We start from the raw sequence: 12,178 nt of genomic DNA on the forward strand, positions 1-12,178 counted from the left end.
TCTCCCCCTCGTCACCTCGCCGGCCGTGTGCCCGCTCCAGACCCCGCCGCCGTGGTGGTGTTTTATTTTCTTAACGTCGCATCCGCGCGTGATTAAATACCGGCCCCCGGGTGCGCGGCCAGCAACTTCAGCAGCGCCCGGGCGCCCAGCGAGGGGGGGGGGGGAAGATGTGTCGCGTTTGCGGACGGCCGCGCACCCAGGTGAGCGGGGAGCTGCCACCTGCGGCTCTGCGCCGGCCGGGGGGCGACTGGGGCGCGGAGAGCGGCGCGGCGCTGCCCGGCCCCCGCCCCGTCGGGGGTGCCCGTGTCCCCGCGGCGGAGCGGCGCGGCGCGGGGGTCGCCCCGGGCTCGGGGGTGCCGAGGGCGGGCGCGGCGCTCCCGACCCGCTCTCCCGCCCGGCCCGGCTCGGCCCCGGGCGCTGCCCGCGGGGCGCAGCGGCGGCCCCGCCCGCCGGGCCCCGCATCCCGCTCGGCCAATGGGGGCGGCGCGGCGGCGGCACGTGACGCGGCGGGCCGGGACCTGCTGCTTCCCCCGCGCAGAGGGATGCGGGCGGCAGAGCGGGGCAGGCGGCGGCGGCGGCGGCTGCGCGGCGGCGGCCCCTCCGCGCCCTCCCCCCGCTCCCCGCCGCCCGGCCCCTATGGCAGCCGCTCCCCGCCCCGCCGCCGCCCGCACCCCCGCGCCGCCCCGCCGGGCTCCGCCGCTCGCCCCAGCGTCGCGCCCGCGCTCGGCCGCCGCTCGCTGACCCGCCGCCGGCCGGGGCCCCGGGATGCCCAGCGGCCCCGCCGCCCGTCCCTGCCGCCCGCCGCGCCGCCCGGGGGGCACGCCGCCGCCGCCGCCGGAGAGTTGAGTTAGGAAGTCATGGTGCCCTGGGAGCCCTCCCCGCCCCGGCAGTGCGGCGGCGGCTGGACGCTCTGCGACTGCTGCTGCTGGCTGCTGCTGCCCGCCGTGCTGCTCGTCCTCGCCCGCCCCGACAAGCTGGCGGCCTTCCCTACCTCCTTAAGCGACTGCCAGACGCCCACCGGCTGGAACTGCTCCGGTAAGCCCCGCAGCGGCCCGCGCCCGGCCGCGCCGTGCCCCGCCGGGCGCTCCAAGTTGCGCGGGGGAGGGAGGCAACTTCGGAGGGTGATGCCGCGTCCCGCTGAATACGCGTCAAGAGACGAGCCAGAAAGTCCGGGGCGTCGGGGCTCGCCGCCCTGCCCGGCGTGGCCGCAGCCCCCGGGCGCCCCGCTGTCCCCCGCTCCGCGGGGCCGGGCGCGGCGGCCGCGCCCTCCGCCGGTGCGCAGCGCCGCGGCTGCGGGCGGTTCCCCCGCGGCGCGGAGCGGCTCGGCTCCCGCCAGTGCGCAACTCCGCGCGTAAACGGGGCAACTCGGCGGGCGGCCGCGGGGAGCCGGGCCGCGTGTGCGCAGCCTGCGGGCGGCTGCGTCCGTGCGCACCGAGCCGGGCACGGACACCGCCGCGCCGGGAACCCGCCGCCTGGTCCTTAAAGTCGGGCTGACCTTTCTAATGAGTTTCCTATGTAGGTCAGCAGCCGGCCCTGCTCCGGCACGTGAAGTAATTCTGAAATTAGACAGTAATAGCCTTGCACGGGAAAGGGCGTTATTTGGGGTAACGTGGGCATCGCACAGAATACGTGAGATCGAGGCGGAATTTCCACCGTAAGCTCTTCATTTTGAACGTGTAGCGATATGGTTAAGAGCGCTCGGATGCTTTTTCAAAAAGAAAAAAAAAAAAAGAATCGATGGATTTAGATCTTAATGGGTTTGGAGTCTGATATAGCTTTTTTGTTTAATACCTTGCTGCACGCTGTTGGAGTGGGAAGTCAGCTAGCGAAATCTGAAATTCATGCTTGTATTCGTGAACTGAATCTTCAGTCAGATCTGTTGGTTTTTCCTGGAGAAAATGAAGGCAAAGAGCTAGGTTCACTCAGCGGCTTGTGGGGAACCTGGCACTTCTCCTGTTAACTTAGAGGTGATCAATCTTCATTGGGATCAGGCAGACCATCACGGAAAACACACAGCCTGTTTGTCTTTATTACTGGGGGCTTTGTTGCATCACGGGCTGGAGAAATTCCAATTTGGACTTTTGTCCAACAGATTTGCGCTCGGATGGGGATAAGTTGATGACATTTCCAACCCAGAGCCATGAAATAGCATAATTACCGGGTCACTTTTGAGGAAACAGAGTCTGTGAAATAGACAAAAAAGTGTGTGAGGTAGTGGGGAATAAGGACTAAGAGAGAGACTGAGGGAGAAACAAGAGAAAAAGTGGAAAACTGAGGACAGGGAAGGACAAGAGAAAATCTGGACTCTATCGTTTCATCAACAAGGTTATTGTGCTGTGTGCATTAAAATGCAATCATCCCGTGTTGTTCCTCTCGCTAGACCAAAGCTGACATCTTTTTTTTTTTTTTTTTTTCCCTCTTTACATTTGAGGTTACGATGACAGAGAAAATGATCTCTTTCTCTGCGACACCAATACCTGTAAATTTGATGGGGAGTGTTTAAGGATTGGAGACAGTGTGACTTGTGTCTGTCAGTTCAAGGTAAGAAGATTGATATTTCATTCTCTAATTCACTAATGAGAATACAAATCAAGGATCTCCCTTTATAACCTATCACTTGGCAATTTATTTCTCTACGTGCAGACAAGTTAGAGGGAAAACCTGGCAGCATGTGTAAAAGCTGGCAGGAAAACCAACTGGTGTCAAGAAGACATAAGTTTCTCTGGGAAAATGCAGATGCTGTGGCTTTAAATGTCCCTTCAGGTCTGTGGTTTCAGGTTGTGCATTTCTTATTTTTTGTCTCTGCCCTTTTAACAAGGATTTAGAGTCCTTTCTAAATTCATTTCTGATACAGATCATGGCTTATTGTATTCGGAGTTCTGATCTAGTTAAAGAAATGGATCTGTAATGTGCTTATGCAATATTTTCAGGAAGGGCTGCATAGTGACAATGCTTCTGCCTGTTTATCTGCCCAGCTGATCAGATTAAGGAGCAATCCCTCTGTTCCAAAATCATGGAGCTTCCTTTAGGTTTTATAGAGTTTTAGGGGTGCTATTACTGAGTCGTAGGGGTTTTTCCTTCTATTTCTTGTCTCTCCTTCTTGCAGCTACATCTAAACCTCAGGCATTCTCAAAGTCAGACGATTTCATTATGAAGGATTCCATTTAATATGTTTTAGCCAACTCACAAAACAGCTGTGCTTTACATAATGACCTGAATAAAAACTGGACAAATTAAAGGGGTTTTAAGCATGTACCAGCACGTGTTGTATGTATGTTTATGCCTCTGTGGTTTCTTGCATTTTAATGTGGATCTGTGAAGTTGTGGAACTTGTAACACTGATTTGAATGTTTAGAGTAAAGCAGGCCAAATAGTGCACAGTTCAAGATTGTGCACATCTGTAATGATTAATTTATTATTGAGCTTTGATAGACTATTTGCTTTGAAGCATGACAAGTATCGTTTATATTTCTAGAGCCAAATGTGTCTTTGGAGAAAAAAACCTGAGTGATAAATTCCTTCATTTAAAACAAAGAAGGCGTTTTCTGTAATAAGACAGTTGTTTGATGAAGTGCTCGTGTTTCCCACTTTGGAAGAGAATTCATATTGACCATGGGGTTTTTTTAAATTCTATTTCTAGTTTGCGTGCAATCAGAAATTCAATGTGAGAGTGCTGTTTTGAGCATTTGCCTTGGCTCAGCATGTGCAGTGATTTAAGGGTTGGTCTGTTTTCTCTTTCTAAGAAAAATCTGTAATGCAGTGGAACGTCTGTGACTTGTCCCATTGCCTGATGGTAAGCTAGGGCAGATGTGCTGTGAGCATTGGGAAGTTAGAGCAGCCACAGAGAACGCTTGGGTCTTGTCTTTTGTCCCAGTTAGGTGTCGCCGTTTGGCATAACGTGGTAGACTCATAGCCTAGAAGGAGCAAACTCAGAGGCTGCTATCGACAGGGAAGAAGGCATTGGAAGTGCTGTTTTCCCAAGGTAGGATGCTGGTCCCTGGTGATTCATGGTAAATGAAGCTAAGTAAACCTCTCTGGGCCGTGTTGTCTCCTCTTTGAGAGGTGAATGCTATATATATGTTGAGTTGAGCAGTTCTGTAGGGGGCAGCTGAAACAGATTTAAGGAAATCAGATAATTAGTATGTGAATATGTAAATGAGATCGAAAGAATGAGCTGGGCAACTGTGGGCCAGATCACTAATAAATGGGTTGAAATCAGCAGTAATCTTTGGTTTCAGTGGCCTTTGGATCAGGCCCTGTAAACACTTGGAGCTCTTTATCTTGATTTGAGCCCTCCGTGGAGCCGCAGGGCTGACTGTGACCTTGGAGGGCAAATTACCTGTGGCTGATCCTGTGCCAGTGCTGCGAAGGGCGGTGTGGTGCCGGGGGCTTCTGTAGTCAGACGCGTCCGCTTTGATACAGGCAGAGCTTGGGGGGATGTTAGCTTCTCTTGCAACATCAGTGGACAATGTGACAAGCCCAAAAGATACACCACCAGAGTAGAAAATTAATTTCTAGCGTGGAGTCTGAGGCTGGCCGAGTAAGGCAGAGCCGGCCAGGTAATTTATGTCATGAGTAAGGGGGTCCTCCATCAGAATTCAGGTCCCCTGTTTCAGTGACAGCTCTCTGGGGTGATAGTGAGCAAATCAATAGCAGACTCCTCATCACTATAATTACTTTTTATGTTTGCTCCAGAATTTGCCAGGGGCTTTAACTGCAGCTTGAGAGAATAGACAGGGCTGGAAAGCTAATTTTGCCTCTGTACTGTTGAAAAGTCCTGGGCTGGCCAGCCTGTGTCTTGAGGGGCTGGGAGAGGCAGAAGTGGGGAGCGCAGGGCTGCTGCAATCTCAGTTTGGGTTTTTTCAAAACAGAATCACAGATGCATCATGTCTGTCCAAGCAGAGTTAAAATTAATTTATTTTTTATTTGAAAGGGCAAATATGATCAGACTGCTCTGGAACACCTGAGTTAGGCTTCGATCCCTGGAGAGCTAGCAGGCGTGTGCTGAGAAAGGGTTTCATATTGGTTGGCTCTCTCGTAGGGCTATGCTGCAAAATGAGAGCCCATTCACTGACTCCTTACGATGAGACATGTATTGCATTGGAAAACACCGTGTCCCACTCTGATCAGTAAATGCAGACCTGTCCCCTGCTCAGGGCAAGCCCAGACCTTGGTGCCGTCAGGGAGGGAGGGCACTGGGCCCGTGCTGGCTCCAGCAGTGGGGCTGAGCATGGGGGTACCACCACCCCTCCCCTCCCTGCACTGAGCAAACTCCACCAGAAGGTGCAGAGCTGTGCCAGTGGGCATGTGGCTGGAGGTATGGCTCGCTGGGATCTGTACCCCAGTCTGCCCAAAGCCATAGGTCTGGCGGCCTGGGTTCTCTTCCTCTTAAATTTCATGAACGTATCCAAAAATATACTAGGGTATTTCCAGCAATGTTTCATATCTTTTCTCTTTAGTCACCAAGATTGTGGACATTCACTGTTCTTTATGTGAGGAAGGAGTCCTGTTTTCATGCGTGTTGAATCCCTCACATGCTTCCGTGTTTGTGGAGCTGGAACATCACCTGGCCAACTTGCAGCTTTAGGTTGTATTTCCAGAATATATTTTTGTGCTACTTGGTTCAAGACATAGGTGGCGTTTTGGGAGTAGTTAATCCATGAGAGTAGGAGGAGGTCAAAACCTTTAACAGTGTTACCAGGAGGAGGAGTTACACAAGTTGCTATTTTCTTTAGAAAACAAACCTTATGCCCAGCACTGACCCCAACACTTGCAAAGCTGGTTTGTCCCTGGCTGTGACAGTGGACACTCGAGGCTGGTAGTGTTGAGGAAGGCAGCCTTTGATGGATACTGGGCTGAACTGGGTAAGTCCGTTTCCCTGCTCTACAGCTGTATTTTAAAAACGTGAATGTATAGAGGGAATGGACAGAATGGAACTATGCTGCTGGTTTTAGTGGGAGTTTTGCTATGGATTTCACCGAGTGCTTGATCAGTCCTTACTTGAGGGATGGAGAATCATTCCCACATCTAGGGCTTGGTCTATTGAACCCTAAACCAATGCCAAAAATATGTCACTAGACTGAGGAAACTGACAATGTCTAATATTTTCTAGTATTAGCAAGAAGTATTTTATGACCATGAAGAGCTGCGAGTACTGGATTCAGCATGGTCAAGTACAAGAGTCTAACTCTAGCGGATTAGGAGTAACCTGGTGGCTAGCATCACAACCTTCTCATTGGTGGTCTTGTTTTCTTTCCTGGGTAACTTTACTACGGTTTCCTGGTCGCTTTCAGAGCAATCCCAGCTCAAAGCCAAGGCAGGATCCATCTGGAAGATCTCACTTCTTTTGTTCCTTGTGACTCCTGCCTTTTCCGTCAGAATACTAGTTGTCCAAAGACAGTGATGGGAAAAGTAGGCAGCAGATGAAGAAATACATCTTTGACCAGCACAGTTTGAGAGAGAAAAGGATGCATCACCTGTGCTCATCATGTAGTACCCGCCACCTCCACTGGCCAAAGCCAAGTTTGAGTGTGGCAGGAGCCACAGAAGAGATGAGGAAACTTCTGCCAGAAGAGTTAATCCTTCCTGGGGCCCTGGTGTCTCTCAAATGCATTTTAAAATTGCCAGGCTTTGGAAGAAGTTCCAGCCTAGATCATAGCAGCTCTGGCACTCGTTTCTGTGGATCAGGATTTCACTCTCGATGCTGTATGCGGTTAATGTAGGGCCGTCTGGCCTTTCAGATTTGCAGCTGAGTCAGTGTAAAAGATCGTCCCTTGCTCTGGGCAAAACCAGCAGAGAGTTTGCCACTGCCTTTCTTGGGAACAGGATTCAACATTGTTTCTACATGTAACAGAGCCTCTTGAGACACTTTGGGCCAAATCCTTCACAGATTACTCTGGCAAAAAGTCCCATGGGTGACAAGCAGATAGTATGTCTAAAGCAAGCGTGATTTGATCCTTCATGCGTTAAAAATTTTTACATGATCGTGTTAATTGTCCAGTTAAGTATTCCAGATCAGCCTCCAGCAATTGCTGTTGAGCTTCTGGATGAGGTTGGCATTTTCTGTGTGAAACATTGCTCAGATTTGGAACATAATGGTGAAAATAGCGTAGAAACACTTTTTAATCAACTGTTTAAAATCTCTGCGTGGAGGAGCCTTTTGTTAGGAGCGAAAGGAGAGGATTTCTACTGTTGTGGCTGCTGGTTTGTTTTCTTGTTCCAAAGGAAGAGAGCGCTGAGGGTGGGCAGCAGCTTGGGAAGATTTAAGAAAATACAATGCATAAGGAAAATGTCATTTGATTTGGCCCAATCAAAATGTCACTCTGACCAACTATGAATAATTTCTTGGCAGCTGCTCTGTGTGGAGGCCTGCAATTAACGCAATCTATGCAATTGTTTGTGTTAATCACTTCTGTAGTCATTCACTTCGAAGCATATTTGATGTTTGTATCCTAGGGATTTCAGTCCTGCATTTTACATTGTGCCTGACGAACACACCTCAGACACTTTGTGGCATAATACAGCTAAATAGGAAGTATGATTTCTTTTTAATTTTTACTTGGATTTAAGCAGAGGTGAGAATTTGTAAATAATAATTGTGATCATTCCATTTGTTATAATTAAACAATGAGGCATACCAGGAGTACGGTAATCATGAGATAATCATATCCCTGGTATAATTACCATGTACAGGGTACATCCAAGTATTTCTAAGCCTCCGAGTGTGATTATCTTACGATAACTGCACCCGGTAGGTTGCCTAATTTTCAATATAAAATGGAATTATTTTTATTAAAATGAACAAGAGAGGGCAAAGCTGTCTTTCAGTGATAGAAAGAACAAAGCGGGTCGTTTGCAGAGCTGAGCAGGAGTTTGAGCCGAAGGCGGGGTGCGTGGTGCGACGAGTAACTTCTGTGCTCCTTGGCGAGATGGCTGCGGTGCTGCTGCTCCTGCCCGCTGGCCACTGCGAGGAGAGCTTGGACCTTCATAGAGCATCCCAGCTGCAGCTCACTGGGAACAGAAATGTCTATGCAGAAAGAGGGATAGGTTTTGATCTTAGGTCTCTCAGAAATCATTTCCCTCTGTCCAATCGGTTCTAATTATAGCTAAGAACTTAGAGAGTTATACACGCACAGGCAGACACTTCTGTGTATGCAAACGGCTGTCTCCGTAGCAGTGAGGGTGTGTGTCTATGTGCAGGAGGAGAGGAAAAGCGAGCCTGTTTGTTACAATTTGTCTGTAGCCATGGAGTGGAAACACGTGAGCTGCTATTGCAGATGTGAGGAGCTGTTTGCCTTGCCCCTATGCCTTCCCCGGGAATGCCCCCACCTTGCTCTCCCAGGCAGAGGCTTTCCCGGGAGCAGTTATTGAATGCTTTGCCCATTCAGGTTATCTTTTTAAAAATCCCCCCTTCCTCTCCCCTGGTAGCTGTAAAGGTGAAGAGGAGGGTCGGCGTCTCCCTCTCAGTTGTTTTCCTAGGGTTTTAATACTGGAAGGGGGCGGGAGGGGCACCCAAATGGATGCTGTGCCACCCCGCTGGTGTGACTAACGCTGCTGCTCTCTGTCCATTCCCACCAGTGTAACAATGACTACGTGCCCGTGTGCGGCTCCAACGGCGACACTTACCAGAATGAATGCTACTTGAAACAGGCTGCCTGCAAGCAGCAGAGCGAAATACTCCTGGTGTCCGAAGGGTCGTGTGCGACTGGTACGTATAACGCACTCCAGGCTGCATGCGGACCTTGCCATGCCCCCGAATGAAATAACCTGTGGATGGCAAAAGCCGTTTGAATCCCTGCTTTGAATTCTTTGTGTGAGAAGTTGCTGCCATCCTTCCCTTTCAAGTAACTAATTTAGCATAGGCTCACAGTCTACCTTGACACTGTTTTGAAGAGTGCAGCACGGAAGTTGATTTCTGTTTTTAATACGTATCTTATGCCCCTGACCATCCTGTGCACTGCATAAACTTCTGAGCTGTTACCACAAGTAACTGGAAGCAGATTAAATGAGCAGATGTCTGATAAATGGGCATCTGGATTACCACAAACCTCTCCATAATCTGGAGAGATAGAACTGGAGTATTATTGCCTGCAATCCAGTTTCTTAGGTTTTTCCTTATGCATGTAGGGCCAGATTCCCAGCTGGTATGATTCAATAGACCACTGGTTGTAATGAGCTCTTCCAGTTTATACCAACTGAAGATTTGGCCCAAAACCCACTTAACGGACAAGTCTGTGCAACAGGGTTTTTTTTTTTTTCTGGACTCGTTGGAAGAATTCATTAAAGAACATATGTGAAAACCAACTGGCATTTGAGACGTCTTTGCTTAACTCTGAGCATTGTGAGCTATTTGTATCTGCTTTTATGAAACAGCTAGAAAGGTGAATGTGCAAAATCACTCAGGAAAACTGAGTTGCTTATGTGCAGGAGTTCTTGATGTTTTTTCTTTTGTGCTCAGTATCTGTTAGAGGTGGGCAGTGCAGTTAACTTGAAAAGAGCAGGAGGAGTAAGTCTTTGTTCTTGAGAGTTCTTTAAACTTAAAGCAGAAGTTTTCTTGGCTGAGGATGGAGGAGTCAATAAAAAGTGCATTAGACAAACTTTTTGCAGTGCCGTAATTTTGTGTTTTGTACACCTGAGAGAAAATAAACTTCTTCCCCTGGAAATGTGGTTCCTCTCTGAAGCTGTTACCTGACAATTTTCAAGAGGGGAAAAAACACATGCCGCAATTTTTTTGTCTATAAATTGGTATTAAATGGAGCTCAGACTGACAAAGCCTATTGTGGCATAGCATTTGTTCAACTTAGTAAATTCTCTCAGCACAGCAACTGGTCTTTTTTGGTTCAAACTTTTTGACTAAAGGGATAATTGTAGTGTGTTGCTACATCTTTTCTTAAACTTGCTCGCCTACTGGCAATGACCATGTTGGAAGCATTCTCTCTGAAACACATTGTGGATTTCAGAAACAGAGAAGGAGAAGGAAAAAAAAGGGGCTTTCCTGATGTCTTGACCTTTGGCCTCTTTTTCCTTTTCCCAAGGAGGAGGCTCAGCATAGACGGGAGCAGCCATGTACCTCAGGTTTTCCCTGTGGAAGGGGGCAGAGAGAGGGTGCACAGGACCCCCAGCAGAGACCTGGGCTGCTGGGAGGTCCAGCGGTGAGCAGCACCCCTGGCCGTGACTGGCAGGGGTGTGGGCATCGTCAGGTAGGGGCAGGAGGAGAGACATGAGGTCCTTTTCCTCCAAAGAGCCAGAGAACATGGTAGTTCATTGTGGGAAGCAGGTGCCAGCAGGCATTTGTTTCCTTCTCTGTGCTGGGGAGACCTGGCACACCTGGAAAAGCAGTGCTTCCCAGAGCCATGAGGGCATTTTAAGGAAGACCCCTTGCTTTCCTCTTTCCTCAGTTGCCCATTTGGGAAGGAGCATCAGGACAGAAAATCAGATCAGGAAAATGCAGGAGATGGTCACTGGGAAAATGCCATCATTTTCTGTTCTATTTTCCAGCCCCCTTTCGCATCTGTCCTATGCTACCATTTTAAGCCATTCTTGTGACAGGTTTATTTAAATAAAGATTTTCCTTTTTCTTAATTTGGAGCAACGATGGCATGTACAAGCCACCAGACCTTGCTATATCAGTAAATTAGATCTAACAGTTCATAGGGTAATTGGATCCCAAAGCAGCCTTTCCAAACTCTTTCTATTAATCTTGATGTTGATAAATGGATAACCCCTCCACTAAGGGGGAGGATGGGACAACAACTGCCCTCCCTTCCCAGAAAAAGAAACTCCTCTTACGGATTATTTTTGGTAACCCTACATGTGTGTGCAGTTCTGTGCTTTGCCTTGCCTAGAAAGTTTCATAATGAAGCTCCAGGCTTGGCAATTTTGTGATGCTGCGCTTTCTAAATTTGTGACTCTCGTCGTTCCAGCCAACAAAACATCTACCAGAAGAAAAATAAAGATAAATCAATCTGTTTTGAAACTCAGCAATAACCTCGACAAAAATAATTTATCTAAAGACTTAGAATAATAATAATTTTAATGGTTTATTCCAACTAGTTATGATCTAATGAGATGTCACTGTCTTGTAAAGATAATGACATGAATTTTCAGTTGGTATGGCCTCAAACAAATGGGTTTAAAAAATTCTCTTTGATGGTGAGTGTTTAGTAGTGGCCAAGTGAAGTAACTTTGCACAACTGGGGGGGGGGGTGGGCAGGAAAGCTTTGTCACTCTCAGTACAACAAAACGAGGCAGAGGCTTATGAGGACATTACAGCACTCCAGGGCTTATGTTATTTTAGTCTGACATAGAGACTTTAAAGAAAAAGAGTTGAGACATGAGAAAGATGGTTTGAGTGAACTATGTTCAGATTAGATCTCTATAATTTACCCAGGAATGACATCAAACATAAGGTACACTGCAATACACTTAACAGTCTTGCTTTGCATGCTTAGAGGACATACTGTAGCACATGAATATAAATTTCTTTCTGTTCTTTTCTCAGATGCTGGCTCAGGATCTGGGGACGGAGGTAAGAGTCATCTTTTATTGTCTCTGTGCTTATGTGTACACACATTGTCTTTCACAATTTCAGATTGTAAGTGGATATGCTTTGCAGTTTAGTTGTTACACTGCATACTGTTTTTCGTTTAGCTTTTTCTCTGAAAAAAAGTGATATTTTGCATTTTAGTCAAGCTGGAACCTAACAATGACAGGGTGTTTTCTAGGGAAACTCAGAAAGCTGTGTTACTCCTAATAGGACTTGGAATTATTCATAGGTTGTGCTAGGAGCTCTATCTCCATCTACTGTTACAATTGCACTCATTTGTTTTATGTTTAGAGTAATATTTCTTCTGTTTTTAAAACATGAGCCAAACCCTTGGCTCTTCCTCACTGGAGGATTCAAGCCAAATATTTTGTGGTAACAGAGAGCATTCTTTCAAAGATATGAAGAAATGCCACAGGGAAGGAACAATGTTTTTATAAGAACAGCAGCAGCAAAAATGAACATGGAAACAGTCCAAACCATTTGCTGCATACAGGGGATACTGTAAAGTGTAGGCAAACTTGCATTTAAGTTTGGGGTTGTTTTTTTGTTTCTTAGGTGCAGTCATTTATGGGTTTGCTGGTTTAACACTGGTCCTAAGGGTTGAGACTGATCCTTCTTGGAAGTAGAAGTGTT

The 12,178-nt window shown here is 48.1% G+C and overlaps 1 protein-coding gene across 1 annotated transcript in view; it reads left to right on the plus strand.

The window, feature by feature from the left end:
* Nucleotides 1-754: 754 nt before the first annotated feature.
* TMEFF2 (transmembrane protein with EGF like and two follistatin like domains 2) overlaps nt 755-12,178 on the plus strand; it is a 133,267-nt gene continuing 121,843 nt past the window's right edge. The window contains exons 1-4 of the mRNA XM_074829581.1: nt 755-1,035; nt 2,432-2,541; nt 8,578-8,707; nt 11,501-11,527. Of these exons, the coding sequence (XP_074685682.1) occupies nt 858-1,035; nt 2,432-2,541; nt 8,578-8,707; nt 11,501-11,527 (445 nt within the window). The 5' untranslated portion in view covers nt 755-857. The remainder of the gene's footprint in view (nt 1,036-2,431; nt 2,542-8,577; nt 8,708-11,500; nt 11,528-12,178) is intronic.

The sequence above is a fragment of the Strix aluco genome, chromosome 6, assembly GCF_031877795.1.
Source record: "Strix aluco isolate bStrAlu1 chromosome 6, bStrAlu1.hap1, whole genome shotgun sequence".
NCBI classification, from domain to species: Eukaryota; Metazoa; Chordata; class Aves; order Strigiformes; family Strigidae; genus Strix; species Strix aluco.